Below are 22730 nucleotides of genomic sequence, written 5' to 3' on the forward strand. Positions count from 1 at the left end.
AACAACCACATTTGGTCTATTGCGGAATTATGATGATAACCGATCCGTCGTAAAAACAAGTGATCAACGGACCCTATATCATTCAATCAAGGAACCCAGAGCTTACCACGACCACGGGCACTGCCACGAGATGGCCCACGAGAAGCACCCCGACGACTGTTGGTGTGATTGCGCGAGGCACCGGCAATGCCACGTGAGGCACCAGCCTGAGAACTGAGGTCAACCGGGGGCTGCTTCTTGGGGTTGCCACCAAGGGATCGACTGAAGGAGTTAGGATCGATCGGCTGCGTGGGAATTTCCATTGTGTTTTCCAACGGTGGTGCAGCAGACTTGGTTATTGCTGCTGCCGTTGCCGTTCCGGCTGCTGGTATAGTCGAAGCCTTGCGGTTGCTCCCGCCTCCACGAGAGCCTCCACCTCTCGAGGCACCTTTTCCGCGGCCGCGAGGGACGAAGACGAGCTCATCCTCGTCGCTTTCTTCCTCGTAGGATAGCAAAGACTTGGGTTCCGTGGGCTGGATCTGGGTTTTCTCGACGTATTTACATCGATTCTTGTATTCCCGCTCTTCGTACTGGATCGAGGTCCGCAGCTGATGAATGTTCTTGACTCCGATGCCAAACTTCTGGGTCCAGATCTGGGTCGGGCGATCGTTGGTGATTAGGATGCAAGTTTTGGCAGCATGTGACGCATCGGGGCCGCTATGCAACCGCCAGAGAAGCGCACTAAGCAATGGTCGGAGCACGGGGGGAACCACCGGAATAGTAGACCCAGATGCGGTGCGGCGGTGTCCTAAAGCACGCTTGGGCTTTGGTTCTTCAGGCTCCTCGCCGTTCACAATTGTATGGTCATTTGCGCATTCGGGGCTAGTCCGCGAGCTCCTAGAAGACGGTCGGGAAGCTGGGGCACTATGGGTACCGGTGGAGGTTATCGAAACGGCATCCGCATCTTTCTTGAAATTCAACTTGCTGAGAAGCATTTGCGATAGATCATCCGGTGCGGCGGTGTTTTTCTTCTGATGTCTAAACTTTTCCTCTCGCTTCTCGCGCCGCAAATTTCGCTCGCCTGCGCTCACGGGTCCATTGGCGGCCTCCGGCTCTTCCTCAAACTCCGGTAGGAAAAACTTCTCGGCTTCAGACCAATCTTCGTACTGCTCCATCGGCCCTTGCAAAACGATCCTCTCGGCGGCAACATTATCTTTTCCGGAGGTAACGCGGTCAAGGAAACGCACAGCTTCTCGGGCGTTGATGGCGACCTGGGATCCGGCTTTTTTCAGTGCGTGGAGGCGTTCCAGAGCTAGGAAGAAAGAACGAGTGAGTAGAGAGTCCAGTGGGCGGTATTTGAAAGCCTAGCGCTCCTTACTGTAGAGAGGAACAATAAGAGTAATCGCCCCATTTGTTGTCCATTTTTTGATTTCGCTGATGTTGGTAGTCAATGCCGTCTCATCCACGGCACAGTGGAAGACCTTGCGTCCGGTGGACATGGTGTTCAAAAAATCGCCGGCTGGGCAACCGGCCTAAGGGAATATAATAGAGGGGAGTTCGAGGCGCCAAAAAGACAAAAACGACTGCCCTATTCCGAACAGCTTGTTTTAGCGACTGCGACTACGGCACAGCTGAGGTTAGCTGAAGTCCACGAAGGCGGGAGGTTTTGGATTAATCTGGCAGCGGAGGGATCTGGAAATGTGGGGGCAGCGGTATGAGGATTTGTGAACAGGCAGTCAGTGGAGGGAGACGAGGCTGCAGAAAATACTCACAATTGGATCCTAGTTCACAGGGAGATATCATCTGCAGCATTTTGTGATTTCTGGAAGGGCTAGTGGGAGGGTGCGATTAGACAAGCAAGTAAAATGAAGAAGAAGGTGAAGCCATGCAAGAACATCCATCGGATTCAACTCGAAACTGCCGGCCATCTGAAGCCCTGACTAAGCGTCAGCCAAAACTAGTTAACTAACTACAGCGTCCGAATTATTCCTTCATAGTTCATACGATAGCTGAGCGGGGAATCATTCTGTTCGTCGTTCACATGATAACTCTATTTCGTAGGTATTCTTGAAATTACACTCTATAAGGCCAGACACAATCGCCGGGGTTGTGCCGTCGCGAGATTCCCGATTCCCTCGGGCCATCCTTCCATATAGCGTTGTCAGATCAAACCATAGATAACTATAACGGTCCCACACTATTCATTGCTTGAGCGACCACTATCTCCTTAGTCTACTTTCTTGATCAGGCCATCTGTTGGCTTCACTCGCTGTGCCCACTCACTATTCATAGTTAACAACTGAAAACCATGGAGCGAAAGAAGTTCTGGAAGACTTACGTCCAGCTGCCATCGTATACCCTTCGTAGACTAGGCGCTCCGAATTCTGCTAGTCCTAAAGCTGTTTCGAGGATGGTGGCCGTCACACCAGTACCACAGGAGCTGATAATGGACTTGGTCGCATCGAGCTCACGTTCTTCAAAAATTTTGCGGAGCTCCGATGGAGGAAGGAAGGCCTTGGTTTCGGGGTCCAGCAATTCCTGGAATGGCAAGCTCTTGGAGCCTGGAATATGTCCCGAGGCCAGCCCGGGGCGTGGCTCTGGATCTTTTCCTGCCCAGCGACCGTAGGATCGGGCGTCCAAGATCTCAACTTCTTTCGCACCCTCCTTGCGGTGTTCCTTGGCAATTTCCTTCAGCTCGAGGTAAGGAATCACAAGCTTCGAGTCGTAGCTAGGGACAGGGTAATTCGTCTTCTCCGGCTGATAAAGCGCTCCGGTCTCCGTAGGGTAGTTCTCCCGAATCCAAAGTCGGTAGTTATTGAGAATATGCACCTTGGGATGCCCAAGTACCCGCAAGGTCCAGCCAACCCGCGGAGCACTGAAGATACCAAGCTCCTCTGTATCGTAAACCACCACCTCATCATCACGTCGGATGCCAAGCTCACTCATGGCCTCGGCGAATGTCTCTGCCGTGGGGAGCATATGTGGATAAGGAGACTCATTGTCCTTGATAGCGTCCAGGTCGAAAAACCGTGCCTGGGGTATGCGATGCTTGCGGAAGACGTCAATTCCTGTGCGCCCTTCCGGGTCATTCGGCATAAACCACGCAGCGCAGAGGGGGATCACACGAGGAGATGTAGAGATCTTTGTAGTCGGGTTCTTCTTCAGAGCTTCAGAAAGCTCCTTCGGAGAGACGAGGTATGATGAGAACGAAATCCCGCGCGTTTGGGTCTGGTGTCGTATTTGCTGCAATCCAGACATTGTTGGTCGAATGAGACGGGTCGGTGAAGGGAGGGCGTTGCGGATCGCGATAGAAGCCATATTCATAAAGAAGATTCCTCACAAGGGTTCAAGAAGCTATTTTCTGTATTTACATTCCGGAGGAACAGAGGAAGGTGGTGAAATTTGGCGCATCTACAGTGACAGAAATGAAATCAGATGATGGTAGACTCCCGTTCGCTTCTTGTGGTCGTCTTGGAGAACTTACATATCAGTGTTGGTTAATAATAAATGCGGAGTCGGCAAGCCTTCCAGGTACATAAACAACTCTTTATCACTACATTAAAGATCCACTCCTACCCAGCCTCCTCCTCTTTCTAAATTCCCACATCCAACTCCACCCCCCAAATCATTTAATTCAAATTATCTTCGGTTATGAAAGTCACTCTCAAAGAATGGAATGCCGTTGCAACCTGGCGGTGGGATATGCTGGAGGATGATGTTTGTGGCATCTGTCGTGTTCAGTTTGATGGGACCTGTCCAACCTGCAAATTTCCCGGAGATGATTGCTCATTGTGTAGGTGACTGTTATTTCCGAATGAAAAAGAGAAAATAGTGCCACCAATCTAATCAGAGTTTCCTCAGTGCTCGGAAAATGCGGCCATTCCTTCCATATGGTATGATCCCGAGTTCATACATCTTCTCGCATGCAAAATCCAGAGGCCCATTTCCTAACACTGACTATAGCACTGTCTCATGACCTGGATTCAGCAGGAAACATCCAAAGGGCTTTGTCCTATGTGCCGACAGAGTATGTGATGCCTCCTGTGCTTAGTTTATGATTGATATATCCCACCCTTGCTAACAGCAACTAGAATTTGAATGGAAGCAAAATGACGAGTGACATAATTCATGAGAAACTGCTAGAGCAGTGGAAGGCGTTGGAGGTCCACTTATAATGATACCCCTATCTTTTATTATTGTTTACATATCTTTTATTCCCCAATCTATGGACTCTTGAAATGGCCCTACAAGTTTCATGTCTGCAGCCTCAAAATCCGTCTTGGTGGTCACCTGACGCTATCGATAAGGCGCCACAATTGTGTCAACGTTTCGCTCATTCAAGAAGCTTTCTCTTCATCATACCTCTCTCGCATCATTGTAACCATGTAGCCACAGCCATCGGACATGTCTCTCCCCAAACTCACCCCATCCCCCCCGCTCGCCTCGTCGCCGTCAAGACAGTCCATCCGGCGCACTTCGTCCCGTCCACAGAGCATTGACCAAGCCGCTGCCGCAAACGACCCCCTCGACGAGCACCAAAGCCATCACGAAGCTGTCGGAACAATTGCCTCTCGGCTAGCTCAAGGGGGAGAAGAAGCCCAATATGAATCGCAGTTCACGTCACACACCCTCTTTCAGCCGTTCTTCACGCTGATTGAAGACGCGCATACCTCCGAATACTACCACCCAACCGTCCATTACATCTTCTCCGACGACGATACAGATATCATAACAGAGGCTGCATTACGATCTCTCGAAGCGGAGCGGGAAATTTTCCCAAATGCAAAGGGGAAATCGAAGCAGCAGGGGCAACGACAACCACCCCCAGAAGGAGAGAATGGGACGTACGAGGATGACGGTGGAACAGCAAAGGAACCTCTACTTCCCGAACCAGTCCCTGGCGTCCGCGACAATTATATCATCCTTGATATAGATCACTTGCCTTCCGATCACCCCCACGGAGACCCTACTAGTGGGTATGAGTCCAAGGGACAAACCCCACAAAACTCCCCGCCGACGAAACAACAGCCAGACCAACATCTGCACCAGCTCTCAGCGTCCCGTCAGTTCACGGTCACTTCAACACAAAGCCTGTCGCCATCATGGCAGGTCCTCGACACCCAACTTCTCCCAGCTCCAACCTTCGAAAACAACTCCTCGGGAGAAACCCCCACGAACGGCGGACTGATGTTACAGATTCAGGGTACAGCGGGACTCCCTGTGGGCATGTTAGGGAAGGATAAGGAACGAGGTAGTCAGCGGCTAGAAGACATGATGGATCAATTCGCGAAGAGACTAGGTGAATTAAGACAAGTTATTGAAAGTGGGGAACGAGGAATGTCGGTGGAAGGCGGGGAGGCGCTCCAAAATCCAGAACTCGTCGATGAGGCGAGCCCTCAAGACCCCTCAATCGTCCCTACTGGAGATCCAGATCCATCTTATAAGGCAGATGATGTGATAACTGCAGAACAGCAACAGCCGGGCGCTGAAGGCTTCTCGCATACTCGGTAGGTAGTAGTGTATTATACATTAGCAGTAATCCTGATATTGCCTTATTTGAAGACGGTCGTTATTATTTTTTTTTACACAACAATCCCCATGTAGTTAATATCATTTTTGTAAATAAGCCACCATCAGAACATGTTAGCAAAGTTAATAACTACTGTAGATCAACTACGGGTGGAAATTTGGTGATCGATCTAGGCAGGATGGCGGCTCGGAATTACCAAGATATATATATATATAACTATATATATGAATCCGCCAATTCACCCCTAGCCAACGAGTTTAGGAGTAACATATATGACCGTAAAATTACCCAATGCCTTCCATTGAGGATGATATCTATCAGATAAGGTATGCAGTTCACATGTTCAACAATAACCAAATACTACTGTATTGCCTTAGAAGCAATAACAAACCAAAGGCAAAGCGACCGGATGGAATCCTCCCAATTATCCTAGAACGCCCCGAACCATTGCAAGTAAACAAGGGGTATAGAAAGTGCATGCGGGAAGAAAGAGCATACGTGTTAGAAGTATGGCAGTTCTGCTTTTATAGACCAGTTGAAGGCCGGCCTCTTAGTCTTCGACCACCAGAACCTCCTTGGGGCGGAACATTCTCTCTGCCTTCCATCATTCCAGCCATCTTTTTGGCAACCAGCTTTTGGGGCAGCTTGCTCTCAACCATAGCCGAGTTGGACCGACGTCTCTTTGATGGTGGCGGCTCCACATCGTCAACTTCAGATAAGTTATCCGGGTTCGAAATTGATGGGGTCGATTGAACTGCTGGTTTTTCGTCCTCAGTGCTAAACGCGAGCGGTCTTGCGACGACGTTTGCATCGATTTCCCTAAGTCCTATGTTGGAAGGCGTGACGGTGGTGATGGGAGATGCTTGAGTTCCTACCTCCTCGTTTGCATCGTTATAGACAAAGCACTTTGCTGGGGAGCTAGCCGTAGAAGGCTGGTCCTCCTCATTGAATGGAAGTACTTGCATTTCCTTAGACACCCTGAGTCTAGACTTTAGGGTGTCGTGGGCCTCAGTGCGAGGCAAGGTAGATGGGTACTGATATTTCCGTTTCTGGGGAGTAACACCGGTGGCAACGTATTCTTCCAGCGATCGATTCTGGATATCAGCAGACAAATCTGCGAGAGGCTTGCGGACTTCACTAAGTAGCGGATCTGCTGACTCTTTTAGAGCTGTGTGATCCTGGGTTGTTTGCCCCTGTAGTTGGTGGATACGGCTACCCAGTGCTTCATTTTGTTCCTGAATTGTCGAGTATGACTGATGGATATCAGTTGCTATACTATCCAAGGTTGCTAGATGGGCGTCACGGTAGTGATAATTTTGAGATCGCGCTTTCGCAACAAAATCGTCCAATGCTTCCATTTGCTTTCCCATATCATTCATTTGAGCGTCAACAATTCGGACTGTCTCCTTGTGAACGGACTCTGTCGTCTTTTGTATCGAAGAATTGCGCTGGTCAAAGGCCTACACACTTAGCATGGGATCGTTACAGTCAAGATAAGGATTTCACTTACCTCCCAGTCGTGTTGCATCTTGATCTTGATTTCATCCTTAGATGCATTGACATCCTTTGCAAACTGTTCCGATTTGAACACCCACTCATCAACTTGGCGATCATGCTGGGCTGTAACATGTTCTAACATATCGCCCGAGGATGAGAGATCGGTCCGCAGATTGTCAATCTTGGCCTTTAAGCGATTAAGCTGCTTATGCCGAGATTCATCCATCAAAGCCTTGATTTGCGACATTAAGATATCACGTTCTGCCTCTGCAGTGGCATTTTCTTCTTCCAAGGTTTGAGCCAGATGGGAAGAAGCTTTGCGGGTTGCATCGATATTTTGACGGTTCGCATTTTGGAGTTCTAATCTTAGCCGATTGATTTCGTTTTTCTGTTCAGTGAGATGTGTCACCATGCCTTCGAACACGTTCTTTAGGTCTTTCCCGAGATTGCTGTAGGAGGTGTGAAGCTATAAATGTTAGGTATAATAGAGCTATTGATCAAAACAGTCGTCTTACCTCTGCGTGAAATTCAGCAAATTCCCCGATTACCTCCTCGGATATTCGGGCTGCGGCCAACGACAGGCCATTCAGTCCCTCCCCCACTTTAGCCTTCACATCCTCCCGGAGATCCTTGATCTCTTCGAGGACGTTATTCATTTCGTCATGCGCACCGGAGGTCTCAGCCTTTGCGTTACATTGCGCCTTATCAATTGAGGTGCTAATTTCCGATAGCTTGGCTTGAGTTTGTTCAACATGCGACAATTCACTCGAGAAGAATTCATGAAGCTTGTTCGACATTGACTCCATTAGTTTCGCATGCTGAGCCTGGAAAGTCTCCACTCTGCTATCGATCTGCCTCGTAATATTTGATACTTCAGCCGTCGACAGTTCCCATATTTCGGTGTTCACAGTGTCCAAGTCAGCTTTACGGCCTAGTTTGGCGTGTAGGCGATCTATGTCCTGAACAGTTTGATCGATCGTTGATACTAGCCCTGTGCTGATATCGCGAAGCTGGTGCTCGGTTTCCTGATGTGCCTTTCGAAGCACTTCCTCCTCTTCGAGCTGGGACTTTGTATTTTGCAAAACGATCTCTGTTTGCTCAAGGACGTCATTTGTCGCGCTCAAAGCTGCACGTGTCTCCTCGTTGTTATTCTTGAGATCATTGAAGTTGCTGGTAAGCGTGAACAATTCCTGCACTTTGTGTCGCAGACTGGACTCCATTGATTCGATCTTTGCCCGTTGCTCCTCGTTGATGATTCTTCGTGAATCACGTTCCATTGTCATCTCCTCATATGCCTCAACTGACATGTAAACGCCATTTCGGTGTCTTGTTGCAATGAGTTCCCCCTTGAGTTTCTCAATTTCAGAGGTAAATTCTCGAAATAATGTCTTCTTAGGCATGGTAGAGTTGACCTGGGGTTTGTTTCGGATATTTTTGGCCCTGAAAGCATAATCTAGCGTAGATATTGTTTCCTCTAGGTTGCTACGCGAAGGCGAAACTGTGGCAATGATGCATGTCTTTGTTTGTCCACCAAGGGAGTCTTGGAGCAAACGAGTGAGTTTCGACTCTCTGTTGGAATGAGTTAGCGATCGTTAACACAAGATACGACGGGAGTCTGTACCGGTACGGAATATGTGGGCTCTTGTCCACAAGAGCGTTAATCACCCGCCCGAGGGTTAGAAGACTCTTATTGATCAAGCCAGCCTCAGTAGCCCGCTTGTTTTCGGCGCCGCTGCGCTGGATATTCTCACTGCCGGCCAAGTCGACCAAGTTCAACTTCCCCGGCCGAACGTATTCCTCGCCTGATTCTGTTGTTCGTTTGGTGTGCACGGTGATCGTGAAAACTGTATGGCTTCGAGAGCTAAGATCGTTGCATTTTGTCGCAGCAACCTGGCGTTTATGGCTGCCCTCCTGTAGCAGTTTGATTCCGGCTGTAGCTGAGTCGATGTAGGTCTCCTCCATTCCCTGTACCATAGTACTACCGTTGTGGCCCTTTTTTTGTTCATTTTCATAGATTTTTAGTTTTGGGTTTTCTTCAGCTGACAGGAGATCCCGAAGTTCTTCGTTGTACAATTCGATGAAGGAGCACTTGACGGTGCTTTCTGTATCCGCGAGTTTATGGAACAGGGAATATAGAACCCGTGGGATAATACCGGCGTTGTCGGACAAAATCCCCAATGTATCATTCATATCGCCTGACATGGTATATGTTTTTCCAGTCCCAGTTTGTCCATACGCGAAAATTGTGCAATTGTATCCGGCAAGCATCTAGAGCGCCGTTAAGTTAGCGGTAAAAACTACTGACTGTTGCATGCGATTAACTCACCTCATTGAGAATTGGCACCACAGTATCTTCATACACGGTAATCTGATCAGCGGCTGCCGAAAATACCTTGTCAAATGTGTAGGTCTTGTTAGAAATCGCATTTGGACCCATTGACAACTCCACGCTTTTCCCCTTGACACCTTCAGTCAGCAGCACCACTCCACTGTTTTCCTTAACCTCTCGGTCATTTCGTCCTCGGCAACGCACTACCACATGTATGCTGGTATCTTCGTTGATTTCTCGTTCAATATCCCTTTCTTTCCGTTTCGCAGTGATGCTCGGCGGCTCGCCTGGAGATTTCAACGCGCGGAGTCTAGTCGTAGCAGATGCCTTCGTTGAAATGGCTGGAGATGCTTGTCGCTCCGGGGCTATAGAGCCCATCCGCCGAGCTGGCTGTCGTGCCGTCGTTCTTCTTGTGGGAAGCCCTGAGGCAGGCCGTTGGGTGCCGGCCATGATGGCGATTCAAACGTTGAGAATGTTGTAAACCAAAACAGTAGAGAATAATATAAGGACCAGGCATAAAATGTAAAAGAATGTCCAAGTGAAAAGTAAATTGCGTTTGAAATTTGTCGTTGAGTATGTGGTCGGGGGTCAAGTTGATGTTATTCTTTGCCCGCCGAAAGGGGAAAACGTAAACAACCCAATTGGGTGACGCACGTGCCACCATGTGATCCCAGCTCCGCTGGTCATCCCCCGTCTGTTCACATGATGCAATGCGCTCATCGCCATCTCTTGATGATTCCCACTGAACAAACTTGACCACTTTCCCAAGTGCATCTTTTTTTTAGTATTATCCAGCTCTACTATCTTAAATACTCCGCCTCAGACCATATGCACTATCCTGCATATTTCAAAGCGCAACTTTAGTTTTGGAACACATTTCCAAATCACTGAACCGCTCCTGTTTCACCTTCTTTACCCCTCATAGACCAAACCCATCTCACAGGAACAGTATGCGCTGCGGATCACTATGACTGCCTCCAGACCTTCACCACAGGCCCAGATATACCCTGGGAAAGGCCTTGGCTTTTTAAGCATGTTGAATTTGTCTTCATTGTATTTCTATGGCTAATACCTGGAATAGCACTCGGAGCTTCCCTTCATAATGTTCTAAGCCGCGTGAAAGCTCACCCCCAGACTTACCCCGCGATCGATATTGCATATTCATCCTCTGAACCTCTTCATAAGCCGGTTACTTTACAGCTGCCTTCGAACGGTCTTCGTTTGCGATTTGACGGACCGGATCAAAGGCTGCGTTTGGTAGAGGTGCTAGACTTCTCTAAAACAGCGCTAGTTTATAAGAACCAGGAGGTTCTGAAAGGGGCCAAACCACATGAGCATTCAACTTCCCAACAAGGCCCGAGCTTTCGCCATGTTTATAACCGTCTTTTCGGCCCTTCGTATCCAGGCGAATACATACCACCTATTACTCAGTCACCATATGGTACCTATGTGCTATCGTATCCCGGGGTTGCTTTCTCATTCCCCCTTCAACATTCAGCCTGGTCAGAACAGTGTGACTTCGTAGCTCTGCTCTCTTCTTCGGCCGCCTTACCAGCCACCTCCATGGCTATCTTCCAAGGTTCATCATGGCCAGAGGTTCGGGCCAAATTGTTCACACAACAACCACAGTATCCGCGATCTCCAGCGTTGGCTGGGAAGAATAAAGAAACCGTTCCTGACGAGATCGAGGAATTCACAATTTTAGGGGCCGGCAAACTGGAGGTTACCCGGAGATCATCATCCCCAGTGTATATCACACTTTCAGAGACAACTCCACAGGATTTAGTTGCGGAGTTTGGGCCCCCAGATGCCATATATCGTAAGAATGATCGCAGAATCTCCATTCACCGCGCTGCTGGTGGTAGCGGTGGTGATGATACCATCCACATGAGTCCATCTCCAGGAAGAGGGATTGACGTTACTGACACAGATCAATCCTCGAATAATAGCGTTAGCGATGATTCAGACGAGGAACTTTCACAAGCGAATGCATTGGACCCATCCTCCCTGCCAACGCAGTGCTTCTTTAACTATTTTCACCATGGATTTGACGCTTTTATTTCTCATCCGACTACATCTGGTCCAGCCTTCCCTGGGTCCAACCTTCCTGAGCCCACCCCTCCATCCCCCTCATCTCAACTCGTTGTATCTAAAATTATTTTGCATGGAAATGTCCCAGGGTCATATCCATTCAATCGACACCGACGCAGTCGTTGGAAGATCGAACTGAACTCGCATGGATTACCTGTCTGCTCCGAGACTCGCTACGATGACATTTCACACCGTCTAAGAGAAATCTGGAAGGGTTCTTATGCCAGCGCCGCGGAAGAGCGCACCGTTGAGCGACCCATGGTCCTGAATAGAGGATGGGGTGATAGCCCTGAAAGTAGCGTCGAGTTTCTGGGTGGCTGGGAAGAGAGCTCAAGTAAAGGGCAGAGGACTGGGCAAGGTGGGCAGGACGGAGGCTTGGGAAACACTGAGCTATTCGGCTTCCCCGGACTCTTGTTTGAAGTAATGAAGAATGGGGCAGTGAGCTGCTTGACGGTATATTAAGGTGCATTTCAGGTTGTAACTCACGATTTGGGTTTGAATTACTACCAGTATAGATTCCATAATGCGAAACCCCTTGAAAGCCCTCAACCTGTTCAATCATGCTCGACTTATGAAGCAATTTTTTTTTATCGCTGTTTATGTGTAATTTATTGTAATTTCCTTGGGGATGAAATACGTATCGTTGGGTGATTTATGTGGGGGATTGTCTGCCAAGTCCGTAATTATACTTAGTAATTTACACCGATAATCTTTCCGGAGGACATTCTTCGGAGGAAATACATCTCCAGCAAATCTTCCCCATCTCCACGCAATTGACCCTTTACAGAACTCGGGATATGCTTCAGCGGTAGCATGCCGGAACTGCCGCGGACGCTGACTCGGTCCTGGTCGTCGACCTTGAAGCTCCCCAAGTCGACGTTCCCAGCGCGTGTGACTCTGACCGATCAGTCGAAATATCTGAAGCGATGTACCGACAACCTCTACGCCTGGCAACGGCGTGAAAGACCGGCCAATCGACCCTTTATTCTGCATGACGGACCGCCCTATGCGAATGGTGAACTCCACGTTGGCCATGCCCTCAATAAGATCTTGAAAGACATAATCTGCCGTGTGCAGCTGGGTTTGGGGAAGAGGGTGCGTTATGTTCCTGGATGGGATTGCCACGGGTTGCCCATTGAACTTAAGGCGCTTGAGGCGCAGAAAGATCTTGGGAAGACCAATGGACCCGTCAGTGCTGCGGTTATTCGGAAGGTCGCGCGGGAGCTCGCAGGCCGAACGGTGAAGGAGCAAATGAACGGCTTTCGTAGTTTCGGGGTCATGGCAGACTGGGAGAACCATTGGAAGACTATGGACAAGGACTTTGAGAAGAGACAGCTTGGCATTTTCCGTGAGATGGTTGAGAAAGGGCTGATTTATCGGAGGTTTAAACCGGTTTACTGGTCACCATCTACTGGCACGGCGCTCGCGGAGGCGGAGCTTGAGTACAAGGACGACCATGTGTCAACGGCTGCTTTTGTTAGATTCCCCTTGGTTACGATCCCGTCGCATCTGGCCCAGAACCCGCTGTTACAGGGCAAGGATATCAGTGCTGTTATTTGGACGACTACCCCGTGGACTCTCCCGGCAAACGCTGTCATTGCGATTCACCCTGAATTAGAATACACTATTGTCCAGTCCGCAAGCCACGGCCACCTCCTTGTTGCGCAATCTCGACTAGAACATCTAGAAGGCATTTTGAAAGAGGATCTATCGGTTATAGTTCCTGGGATTCTTGGCTCGGAACTGGCCGATAACACAACGTATCGACCAATCTTCAAGGGGCCAGATTCTGACGCTCAACCGATCATTGCTGCCGAGTTTGTTACTGCTGATTCCGGAACGGGTCTTGTTCACGGTGCCCCTGGCCATGGAATGGATGACTATGAGGCTTGTGTTGCTCGTGGCATTTCTGCATTCGCTCCGGTTGATGATCACGGCAAATTCACAGATCGCGCAATGCCCAGCGACCCGACGAGGTTGAGCGGAAAGAACGTTTTGACGGAAGGAAATATTGCTGTGCTTGAATATGTTGAGTCACAAGGCTTGCTTCTCTCAAAACACCGCTACGAACACAAGTATCCTTACGATTGGAGGTCGAAGCAGCCAATTATTATCCGCGCGACTGAACAATGGTTCGCCGATGTCGCCGATATTCGCACCAGTGCAGTCAAAGCGTTGCAGGATGTCCACTTCGTTCCAACGTCTGGGAAGCAACGACTAGAGAATTTTGTCAATAACCGTAGCGAATGGTGCATTTCTCGCCAGCGTGCTTGGGGTGTTCCTATCCCTGCCATTTACCATAAAGGTACCGGTGAAGCTGTGCTTACAAAAGACAGCGTTTCGCATGTTATGGACGTTATCGACAAGCGCGGAATTGATGCATGGTGGACTGACGATGCTAACGATCTTGCCTGGATTCCGCCCTCGTTACGGGAATCTGATGGTCCAGGGTACAGACGGGGAACCGACACCATGGATGTGTGGTTTGACAGCGGAACTAGTTGGGCAGAAATCGAACCCCCTTACAGTAGCGATGGCCACCCCGCGGATGTTTACCTCGAAGGCACTGACCAACATCGCGGTTGGTTCCAGTCGGGACTTCTCACCTTCATTGCGCACCAACTTGCCTCGGGAAGTACTACCCCTCGTGCACCTTTCAAACACCTGATTACCCATGGATTTACCTTGGATGAAGACGGTCGTAAAATGAGCAAATCCATTGGAAATGTACTGCATCCGCAGACCATCATGGATGGCACCCTTTTGCCACCTCTTAAGCAGAAGAAGGGCAAAGGCAAAAAGCAAACAGAGGCTAAAGGCCCTGTTTACGATGCCATGGGCCCCGACGCGCTTCGGATGTGGGTCGCCAGCAGTGACTATACTCGAGACGTGGTAATTGGCAAGCAAGTTCTCCAGACAGTCAACACCAGTTTGCACAAGTACCGTGTGACTTTCAAGCTTTTGCTAGGAGCACTTTCCGATTTCTGCCCGCAGGATCAGGTTCCATATGACCAGTTGCTGCTGGTTGATCGTATCGCGCTTATGCACTTATCCGAGATGACCCTTGCCGCTAGAAAAGCGTTAGAAAGCTTTGAATTCTACAAGGCCGTCAATGCAATTAACCGATGGGCCAATCTCGAGTTCTCCTCGTTCTACATGGAGGCTATTAAAGATCGACTCTATACTTATGGAGAAGATAGTCTCAGCAGGCGCGCTGCACAGACCACTTTGTTCCACATTTACCAGCATCTCCAGGAGGTGCTGGCTCCTATCACCCCGTTGCTTGTAGAAGAGACTTGGGAGCATACGCCTGAGGCTCTGAAGTCTCACTGCGAACACCCCATGAAACGCATTGTCTCTAGCCCTGCATCAGAATGGCAAAAACCATCCCTTGAAGCAGACTACCAGGATATTGTCGCTGTCCACTCCGTTATCAAGGTTATCCAAGAAAAAGCTCGTGGCCAGAAACAAATGGGCTCGTCTCTGCAATCCTTTGTTCACATTACACTGCCAGAGGGTTCTGCTGCTTCCTCTGTTCTGCGACGGGGCTTGGATGAACTTGCTGATATATTTGTTGTTTCTTCTGTTACCCTGAGTGGCAGCAGTGAGCCCATTCCTGATACTATTGCGAACGCCGAGTGGCAATACAGTGGCGAGTACGAGCTTCCAAACGGAGCCAAGGGAACTGTGTATATCTTCAGTCCACAGGCATCTAAGTGCCCTCGGTGCTGGCGCTATGTAGTTCCGGAAATAGAAGCAGCAGAAGAGAGCGTGTGCGATCGCTGCGAGGAGGTTGTCCAGGAACTTGATGCGTCTACATAAGGCAGCCAGAGGGTTTCCTTGATTTCTACTACCCACCCATGTACAATAATCTTCACTTACATATAGACCTTTGTATTATTTTGAAATAAACTCATCTTTCATATTCTCCATTTTGGGTAAGTGATTGTCGTCATCCCGGGGGCAAAGGCCTCAAGCCGGAATTCTGCTGCAACCACAACCACCTCAGATGATCCTTTCAACAAATCAAGCTTACACTTGTCCGACCAACCTTCGGCAACAATTCCCTACAGGTCCGCCTTCAAGGTGTTTCCCTCCAGGATTGGCTTCCAAGTTTTCTCGTCCCGTCAAAAGAGTTTCAATGACGACAACATCGAGGTCAGTATGACGCGCGTGTCCGTAGCACGATGGTTCATGAGATGCCTGCCACCCCGAAGAATCGACGTCGAACGAATCGTTTTTGCAATCCACATGTCCCACCGATGCAAGCTTCAATCGAATCACAATCAAAACCATCATCATCCCATCCCTGTATGCTAGCTTACCAGAGCTATATATTCTCTCTTCCGAAGACAGGTGCTGCGGTTATAGTCGGATCCAACGGAGAATCGATCTATCGTCATCCTCCTCGCCGCAGTCATTTAAAAAAGAAAGTTGAAGATGATTGAATCGGTGCTCAAGACCAGAACTGTTACAACGACAGCGACCACCACAAGCACACAGATGCTGACTGAAACCATAACCGAAACCATGACTGAAACCGTTACTGATTTGCTGCCCTGGCCGGAGCCAACTGCGACCTCGTCTGTGGCTCCGATTCCAACAGTGATTCCAGGTGGCCATCCTACTTTCCAGGAGATTCATGTTACTGGAATGCGGACATTATGGTAGGGACACTGGCTACATTTAGAGTTGTTGAAAAAGATGCTAATGTTTGCGATCGATATTTTAGGGTGGTTACAGTACTTATGGGCCTATCTGCCCTTGTATTCTACATTTTGGGCAGCCGTGTGCAACTGGTAAGTTTTCCAGCAGATATACTAGGGACGCAAGGGAATTGATAACTCATTAACAACCCTAGTCAAAACGTCTTATCCATACCCTAGTTTCAATCTCGACCACCGTGTCGTTCATCATATACCTCGCTCTCGCAACCGGAGAAGGCATAGACTGGAAACACGATGTGCTCGAGGAGTCTCACAAACATGTTCCTAACACTAGACATGATGTGATCCGTCAGGTATTTTGGTTGCGCTACGTGAATTGGTTTGTAACGGACCCTATGATCCTTGCTAGCTTAACCCTACTCTCGGGTCTCCCAGGAGCGCATCTCTTCGCTGCCATTGCCGCAGACTACGTGATGCTGGGCTCCGGTCTTCTGGGGACCTTTGCGGGTCACACGGCCCGCAGATGGGTTTGGTTCACTATCAGCGCAATCGCCTACTTGACAGTGGTGTATCATATCGGTGTTAGGGGATCTAGAGCCGCAAGCAATCGAGACGGTCCAACACGACGCCTCTTCGGAGCCATTGCTTTTGTGGCCCTTTTGGCCAAAGTTTTGTATCCTATGTATGGATTTCCCACTTGGTTCCTTTTGCGTTGCAGGGAATGACTGACTGACCTCTTAGTGCCTTGGCCGCTGGTGCCCTCGCTCTCAAAACGACCATTGACGCTGAAACCATCATTTTCGCCATCCAGGATATTCTTGTCCAAGGAATTATCGCCTACTGGTTGGTGATCGCCAATGACGCTTCCTCTGGAACGTAAGGCACCCGTACTCTCAGTATATAAATATGGAAACACTAATAGAACGTAGAAATCTTTTCGTCGATGGCTTCTGGTCCAGTGGTATCGGTAATGAAGGAGCTATCCGTATCGAGGAGGAAGAGGGTGCGTAGTACTCTCGCACCGAGACTGACTGAACTTGACTCAATGCAAAGACAGCTTTTTAAAGCTGCAGCCAATATTACCCAGCAACCACCACTTATCATTATGTCGTGTTGATCTTGGATGAATATCTGCGAAAAAGGGGGTAGGTGGAGGCGGCAAAATGTCAGAAAAGTTTTCATACCAGGCAACGGTGTCTTGTTGAAATAGGCAATATAACTGGAGATAAGTGTATATTATTAACGTTTAGTGAGTTTTCAATATGATTGAATAATAATACTGAAGGTAGAAAAGGTTGCCAGTTTAATAAATCGTTGCAAGCAGTAATACTAACTAGTACATACAGTAGCCACTGCTGATCGATCCTTCTCAGCCTTTCTTTGAATTTACTCTGGAATATCCTAGCTGGAGGACCCAAAGCTATTTCCTTAATAGACAAACGAACGACTTGGCGGTTAAAGTCTGCAACTACCTGATCCAACATCCTTCTCTGATTCTCTATTTTTGGTACCGTGTACTTTGCGTGGCCTGGACGGATATCACCATTCATTGCTTCTTGACGCGTATTGTTATTGTCTCTCACCAACTTACCCCCCCGTATCTTGTGCCCGCGCTTCTTGTCTCGTGGATAAGGCCCTCTAGATACCTTCGGTTCAAGATGTCCCTAAGCCCATCTTATGAGGTTCCTTGGCCTCTTCTACTGTCGTCGCGCGATCTAGCTGTGAAGAACGCCGCGAGAGGTTCGTTCCCGTCCCCAGTCCCCATTGTTCGAGATGGAGCTGACTGTCTTTCCTGGCTAGAGGTAAATGTATCAAAATTGGAGAGTGTCCAAGTTCGACTAGTTCGCCTGCTGGACCCTGTGAGAGAACTTGACTGGTGTGACTATGGCTCTACACCTGGCAGTGACCAGAAACTTACCACTGCACGCCGCCGAACCGCTGCCTTGTTGCACCGTCGTGGGGAGAAAACCCATCCATGCAAGTCATGCTGCGGGAACTCGACTATATGGAAAAGCTGTGTTGTTTTTCCAATATACAATAATATGTCCATTCTTTCTTACACCTGCACCAACTGTTATTATGATCGCACTGGCACCCAATGTTCACATCGCAATGCCTTCCGTCGGACTGGAGGCCGTGGCTGGGCTCACTATCTTACGGAGTAGGTACTAGGACCTTCCTTCTCTTATCGCCCCCATTTGACAATTTAAAGGGATATAGTGAACCGCGGCGGGCTTCGTTACGTTTTGGCTGTAGAAAACCGGCAGTGGCAGCAGGTCCAGAATTACCAAAATTACCCAGTCCCTCCCCCAGGAGTGTGCAACAACCCCAGCCCTGTGTCCCTGAAACGCGAACACACCGGGGAGAGCCTAGAAAACTTCATAGGCCCTAAGAGGCCACGTCTGCTCCCTGCTGACGGAAATCAGGATGCAAGCACTAGCCTAGGTCCAGGCGAAAACATCCAAACCCCCTTTGACGGTGCGATTCTCCCTTGGCCCGTGCCTGTTAGTGCATGGAATGATCGCGACCAATTGCGCTCGATTATTGAGGACTTTCGATCATTTACTCGAGTTATTGAGGCACGTCTTGCCGACCTCGAAGAGCCTATGGCTACAACTACATTCTGGGAGGAACAAGCGGCCAAGATTCTTGGGGACTACCCTTCTGCTGATGACTATTGGGTTTGACGGGATCTATGTATGGAGGCTGGTCCGAGCTTGTCACCTCTGCAGCTAGTAATAGCTTCCTAATACTGTTGGTGTAAACTATTTTGCATAGCTGCTTTTAAAAAGGCCTTCCGGTTAAGCATTGTACTTCCAAGTGGATAATATAACTATAGATCGACGATACTCCAACAAATCTTTCTTACAGAGTGAAGAACATGCTTATACCTTGCCATCAAGCTGACCGCTGCTCTGGGGTCTTCTGTGTCTTAATGCATGTTGCTCTGATACAGGTTAACGATCTCCCTCACCACCACCCATGCCTTGGGCGTTATCAGAGGACAACATTTTTAGTACTCTATAAGAAAATCATAATAAAAAAAAAAAAAAAAAAAAAAGGAAATTACATACAACAGTCAGGATTCGCATGTGGTCACCCACCATACTACTAACTGACCGGCAAGTGGCTTAAGTACGGCTGAGCGGACGGGAAGCCCTGTTTTCCACTTCCTATGGTCGTATGTACTAGAATGCTCTTAGGAGTGGGATATATAGTATGGAATCAAGGAGTCTTTTTGGGAGTAATGGAGGTAGAAGTATTTCTGATAACTGTAACTAGGTAGAAATGAAAATCCATGGTTTGATCCTTTGACTAGTGAAGTTGTTTAATCATAGGTCTTGGTTATATGTACATCATTGAGTGGGAACTAACATAGTCAACCACCAAAGGCTCAACTGTCAATCAGTCAAGATAGCACCCTATATAGTCACACAGCCAATACTGCCGTTCCATGGTATAATGATTTTTTTTAAAACTGGGTGGTTGAGCTGACTATTCCTTTAGGGGTAGCCGCTAAGGTACGGAGCAGGCCAAAGTCAAACTGGACTCCCTGTATCCAAGAATTCGGGTGTTTTTCGTACTGTGGGGGGGAAAATATTATTAAAAAGTCTCGCTTGTGGGCGTCTTTTATACCATGTCGAAATCTCTTTCGAAATGGCGTGCGCGCGCTTGCTCTCGCCCCCGCTGATAAAATGTCACTTTTCCCCTTCTTGTCCAGCTGTGGTTGGGACAGGACGTCTCTGGCTTGACGAAGAGAAGTGGCTACTGTCATTCGTCTCCTATTCTCTGACGGTGTGAGAGCAATACCGCATCTAATGAGTGACCCAGAGATTGTTTCTTCCCATGGAGAAGGACTAGGCCATGGCTGGGGAGAAAAGGGCAGAGCGAACTCGACCCAGATCGTGACCGATGAGGAGGATCGCAACCTAACCCGCGGGTTAGCTCAACGCCATATTCAATTAATCGCGATAGCTGGTGCTATAGTAAGCAGAAACACCCTGACGTTTGCCAAACCCCCAACTGACTTTCTACAGGGAACCGGATTATTCCTCGGATTGGGCTCCTCAATCGCAACTGGAGGCCCCCTTGGTTCGCTTCTCGGGTACATCTTCGTCGGCGCCATTGTTTGCGCCATTCAGTTCGCATTAGGAGAAGTCTCTGCGTTCTTTCCCGTGACTGGATCCTTTGTTCGCCATGCGGAGATCTTGATCGACCCAGCGTATGGGTTTGCCATCGGATGGAACGTGGTCTATGGCGCCTTCGTCAGCGTGCCCAGTGAAATCTCCGCTGCGGTGGTGCTGATCCAGTACTGGACGGATTTAAACGCAGCGATCTGGATTTCAATCCTGTTAGTGATATCGGCGGTTGTCGCTTTCCTCTTTGTGAGAGTCTACGGTGAGGTCGAGTTTGCTCTGGCAATTCTCAAGATTCTCCTCGTCGTCGGTGTGATTTTGATGGGTCTGGTAATCGATCTGGGCGGCGTCTCCGGCCAACCGCGTCTCGGATTTCACTATTGGAAGGACCCCGGTCCCTTTGTCGAGTACATTGCGACTGGCTCGTGGGGCCGATTCCTGGGTTTCTGGGCTGTCCTAACCAACGCCGTCTACTCCTTTTCCGGCGTGGAGAGCCTGGCTATGGCCGCAGCAGAAACACAAAATCCTCGTTATAATATTCCCAAGGCCTGCAAGAAAGTCTTTATTCGTATCACCCTTTTCTACCTCTTGGCCGTGTTGATAGTGGGCATGCTGGTCAGCAGCCAAGATCAACGCCTGAACGACGAGAGCGGTACTGCAGCCCAGAGTCCCTTCGTGATTGCCGCATCAGACGCCGGTATCAAGGCCGTGCCGCACATTATTAACGCTGTCGTACTGAGCTCTGCGTTCTCCGCGGGCAACCAGAGTATCCTAGCCGGAACTCGCACTCTGTATGGTCTGGCCATCAAGGGCCACGCCCCCAAGATATTCCTCCGGACCACATCCTGGGGTGTGCCTTATATGTGTGTCGCCTTGCAAATTGCCTTTTCATGCCTTGCCTACCTTACTGTTTCCAACACCGCTCTGACAGTGTTCTACTGGCTGCTTGATCTGACCGCTGCGGGGGTGCTGGTATCCTGGGGGACGATTGCCTTCAACCATATCCGCTTACTGCAGGCGTTCAAGAAACAGGGGATTTCTCCTACGGAGCTCCCATGGCACAACTGGTGGACCAGTACGTACACAGCTCTCCTACCAACTTAAACCCCGCAGGGGGTAAAGTTACTGACACATAGTTAACTATTCTCTCCAGTTTACTCATCCTGGGCCGCTTTGGTCTCCTGCATTATCCTCCTCCTCACCGGTGGTTTTACTGTCTTCACCCGCGGAAAATGGGATCCCGCCAACTTTGTCGCTTCTTACCTGTAAGCAGCCCATACCTTTGATCCGCGCAAAATCGGCTCCATAGCCTAGAAGCTAACCTAGTCCAGTGATATCCCCCTAGTCATCCTGGCATACCTGGGCTACAAAATGATCCGGCGCACCAAGTTCGTCTCTCTGGAAGAGATCCCGCTGCGCCAGGGCCTCGAAGAAGCACGTAACGACCCCCATAACTGCCCTCCCCCTAGCAGTAAGTGGTCACGGTTGAATATTCTGTGGGGATAAGTTTGGTTCGGTTGTGCAAGGTGGCTGAAAAAATCCACTATACTAGTACGTATAAATATTAAATAATGTAACGTTAATAATAGCTGTATAATTACGTCTCCATACGAAGCGCCTGAAGCTTTCCAGCTGGTCATTATTACAGCAGTGTAGTAGTCTAGTGCATGACGCTCGCTCTTCAATTCACCAGTGACCACTACAGTATGTATAAGCAGTATGCTCGGATGAAAAGAAAGAGCAGTTAGACCACACTCCCTCAACAACCTCTCAGGGACTAGTAGTTCTAGCACCTACACTCTTCAAAGTTCACCATAGGCATACATATATCTCCTAGCACAATTCCGAGGAGAAGGAAATTTTATCGGTCTTTCTTTCTTAGAGGCCATCGGGTGGACCCCCTCGGGCAATTTCCGGAGTTATCTACAAGTCTACATACGGAGAACACAGTACATTTCCGGCTAGTTGATGCGCCTGCAGATCCATATTCGAGTAGGTTTCCATCCTGATATGCTCGGGCCTGGATCTGAGTGTTCAGGGCTTTGATGGGTTGCGGAATGAATGTATCACGGTATGTATCTAGTCCCTGTAACTCCGTACAGTGTGTTCAAGTTCAACGCAGGGCGTGCGTGTATCCTGAGATGAAAGAATTGATCGATACTTCGGGAGCTTGAACCTGATTTTCCGCCGGCTCTGGCTTTTCTTTCCGCTATGCGTTTCTTTAGGCACTAGTAGGTAGGATCGTTGCCCTGATATTGCTATATCGGGACGACGGCGATCCCGGAATACGAAACCCGGGCTCTCTATTACAGATTCCAATGGTTTATACCGCAATGCAGCCTGCTTTTACATAGTCTACTAGCTGGGAATTGACCAGGAATCTCGTTGCACGGACGCACGTCTTGCATGCTACAAGGCAGTTAACGTTAGCTCTCGATATTCATCCGGTAGCTTAGTAGCTGGTGTCCGTTTTAGAGGCGTTCTCTATTCGAAATGAGCAC

At 49.0% G+C, this 22730-nt stretch overlaps 7 protein-coding genes across 7 annotated transcripts; 5 read left to right on the top strand and 2 right to left on the bottom strand.

Moving 5' to 3' along the window:
• Nucleotides 1-86: 86 nt before the first annotated feature.
• P175DRAFT_0508952 (uncharacterized protein) lies at nucleotides 87-3297 on the bottom strand (the record flags this gene model as incomplete). The annotated part of the gene is made up of 4 exons (XM_040898396.1): nucleotides 87-1291; nucleotides 1358-1511; nucleotides 2216-2261; nucleotides 2318-3297. 4 exons carry the CDS (start codon nucleotides 3295-3297, stop codon nucleotides 87-89), a joined length of 2385 nt encoding a protein of 794 aa, XP_040753487.1.
• A 333-nt stretch (nucleotides 3298-3630) lies between these two features.
• P175DRAFT_0436026 (uncharacterized protein) lies at nucleotides 3631-5490 on the top strand (the record flags this gene model as incomplete). The annotated part of the gene is made up of 3 exons (XM_040893774.1): nucleotides 3631-3772; nucleotides 3841-3872; nucleotides 4369-5490. The coding sequence occupies 3 exons, from the start codon at nucleotides 3631-3633 to the stop codon at nucleotides 5488-5490; spliced, it is 1296 nt and encodes a 431-aa protein (XP_040753488.1).
• A 543-nt stretch (nucleotides 5491-6033) lies between these two features.
• P175DRAFT_0508955 (putative kinesin family protein (BimC)) lies at nucleotides 6034-9785 on the bottom strand (the record flags this gene model as incomplete). The annotated part of the gene is made up of 5 exons (XM_040898397.1): nucleotides 6034-6969; nucleotides 7020-7472; nucleotides 7522-8575; nucleotides 8628-9274; nucleotides 9333-9785. The coding sequence occupies 5 exons, from the start codon at nucleotides 9783-9785 to the stop codon at nucleotides 6034-6036; spliced, it is 3543 nt and encodes a 1180-aa protein (XP_040753489.1).
• Nucleotides 9786-10075: 290 nt separating this feature from the next.
• P175DRAFT_0557031 (uncharacterized protein) lies at nucleotides 10076-15354 on the top strand. Its single transcript, XM_040900735.1, has 3 exons — nucleotides 10076-10388; nucleotides 10448-11784; nucleotides 12214-15354. Exons 1-3 carry the CDS (start codon nucleotides 10303-10305, stop codon nucleotides 15246-15248), a joined length of 4458 nt encoding a protein of 1485 aa, XP_040753490.1. The 5' UTR covers nucleotides 10076-10302; the 3' UTR covers nucleotides 15249-15354.
• A 602-nt stretch (nucleotides 15355-15956) lies between these two features.
• P175DRAFT_0492702 (opsin family protein) lies at nucleotides 15957-17220 on the top strand (the record flags this gene model as incomplete). The annotated part of the gene is made up of 6 exons (XM_040895909.1): nucleotides 15957-16093; nucleotides 16159-16225; nucleotides 16288-16775; nucleotides 16835-16969; nucleotides 17023-17096; nucleotides 17147-17220. The coding sequence occupies 6 exons, from the start codon at nucleotides 15957-15959 to the stop codon at nucleotides 17218-17220; spliced, it is 975 nt and encodes a 324-aa protein (XP_040753491.1).
• A 985-nt stretch (nucleotides 17221-18205) lies between these two features.
• On the top strand, nucleotides 18206-18780 carry P175DRAFT_0492703 (uncharacterized protein; the record flags this gene model as incomplete). Its single annotated transcript, XM_040895910.1, has 2 exons — nucleotides 18206-18254; nucleotides 18314-18780. 2 exons carry the CDS (start codon nucleotides 18206-18208, stop codon nucleotides 18778-18780), a joined length of 516 nt encoding a protein of 171 aa, XP_040753492.1.
• A 689-nt stretch (nucleotides 18781-19469) lies between these two features.
• P175DRAFT_0477992 (uncharacterized protein) lies at nucleotides 19470-21816 on the top strand. The gene is made up of 4 exons (XM_040895343.1): nucleotides 19470-20079; nucleotides 20131-21304; nucleotides 21383-21494; nucleotides 21561-21816. Exons 1-4 carry the CDS (start codon nucleotides 19912-19914, stop codon nucleotides 21733-21735), a joined length of 1629 nt encoding a protein of 542 aa, XP_040753493.1. The 5' UTR covers nucleotides 19470-19911; the 3' UTR covers nucleotides 21736-21816.
• Nucleotides 21817-22730: the final 914 nt, after the last annotated feature.

The sequence above is a fragment of the Aspergillus ochraceoroseus genome (genome assembly GCF_002846915.1).
Source record: "Aspergillus ochraceoroseus IBT 24754 chromosome Unknown P175scaffold_3, whole genome shotgun sequence".
Taxonomy (NCBI): Eukaryota; Fungi; Ascomycota; class Eurotiomycetes; order Eurotiales; family Aspergillaceae; genus Aspergillus; species Aspergillus ochraceoroseus.

Excerpts from the sequence above, each read along its gene's own strand:
- P175DRAFT_0557031 (XM_040900735.1), top strand. The coding sequence starts at position 10,303 with ATGACTGCCTCCAGACCTTCACCACAGGCCCAGATATACCCTGGGAAA. Across the intron at positions 10,389-10,447 it reads ATGTTGAATTTGTCTTCATT|CCGCGTGAAAGCTCACCCCC; the intron begins GTATTTCTATGG and ends TAATGTTCTAAG. Across the intron at positions 11,785-12,213 it reads AGGGCAGAGGACTGGGCAAG|AACTCGGGATATGCTTCAGC; the intron begins GTGGGCAGGACG and ends GACCCTTTACAG.
- P175DRAFT_0477992 (XM_040895343.1), top strand. The coding sequence starts at position 19,912 with ATGAGTGACCCAGAGATTGTTTCTTCCCATGGAGAAGGACTAGGCCAT. Across the intron at positions 20,080-20,130 it reads TCGCGATAGCTGGTGCTATA|GGAACCGGATTATTCCTCGG; the intron begins GTAAGCAGAAAC and ends GACTTTCTACAG. Across the intron at positions 21,495-21,560 it reads AACTTTGTCGCTTCTTACCT|TGATATCCCCCTAGTCATCC; the intron begins GTAAGCAGCCCA and ends AACCTAGTCCAG.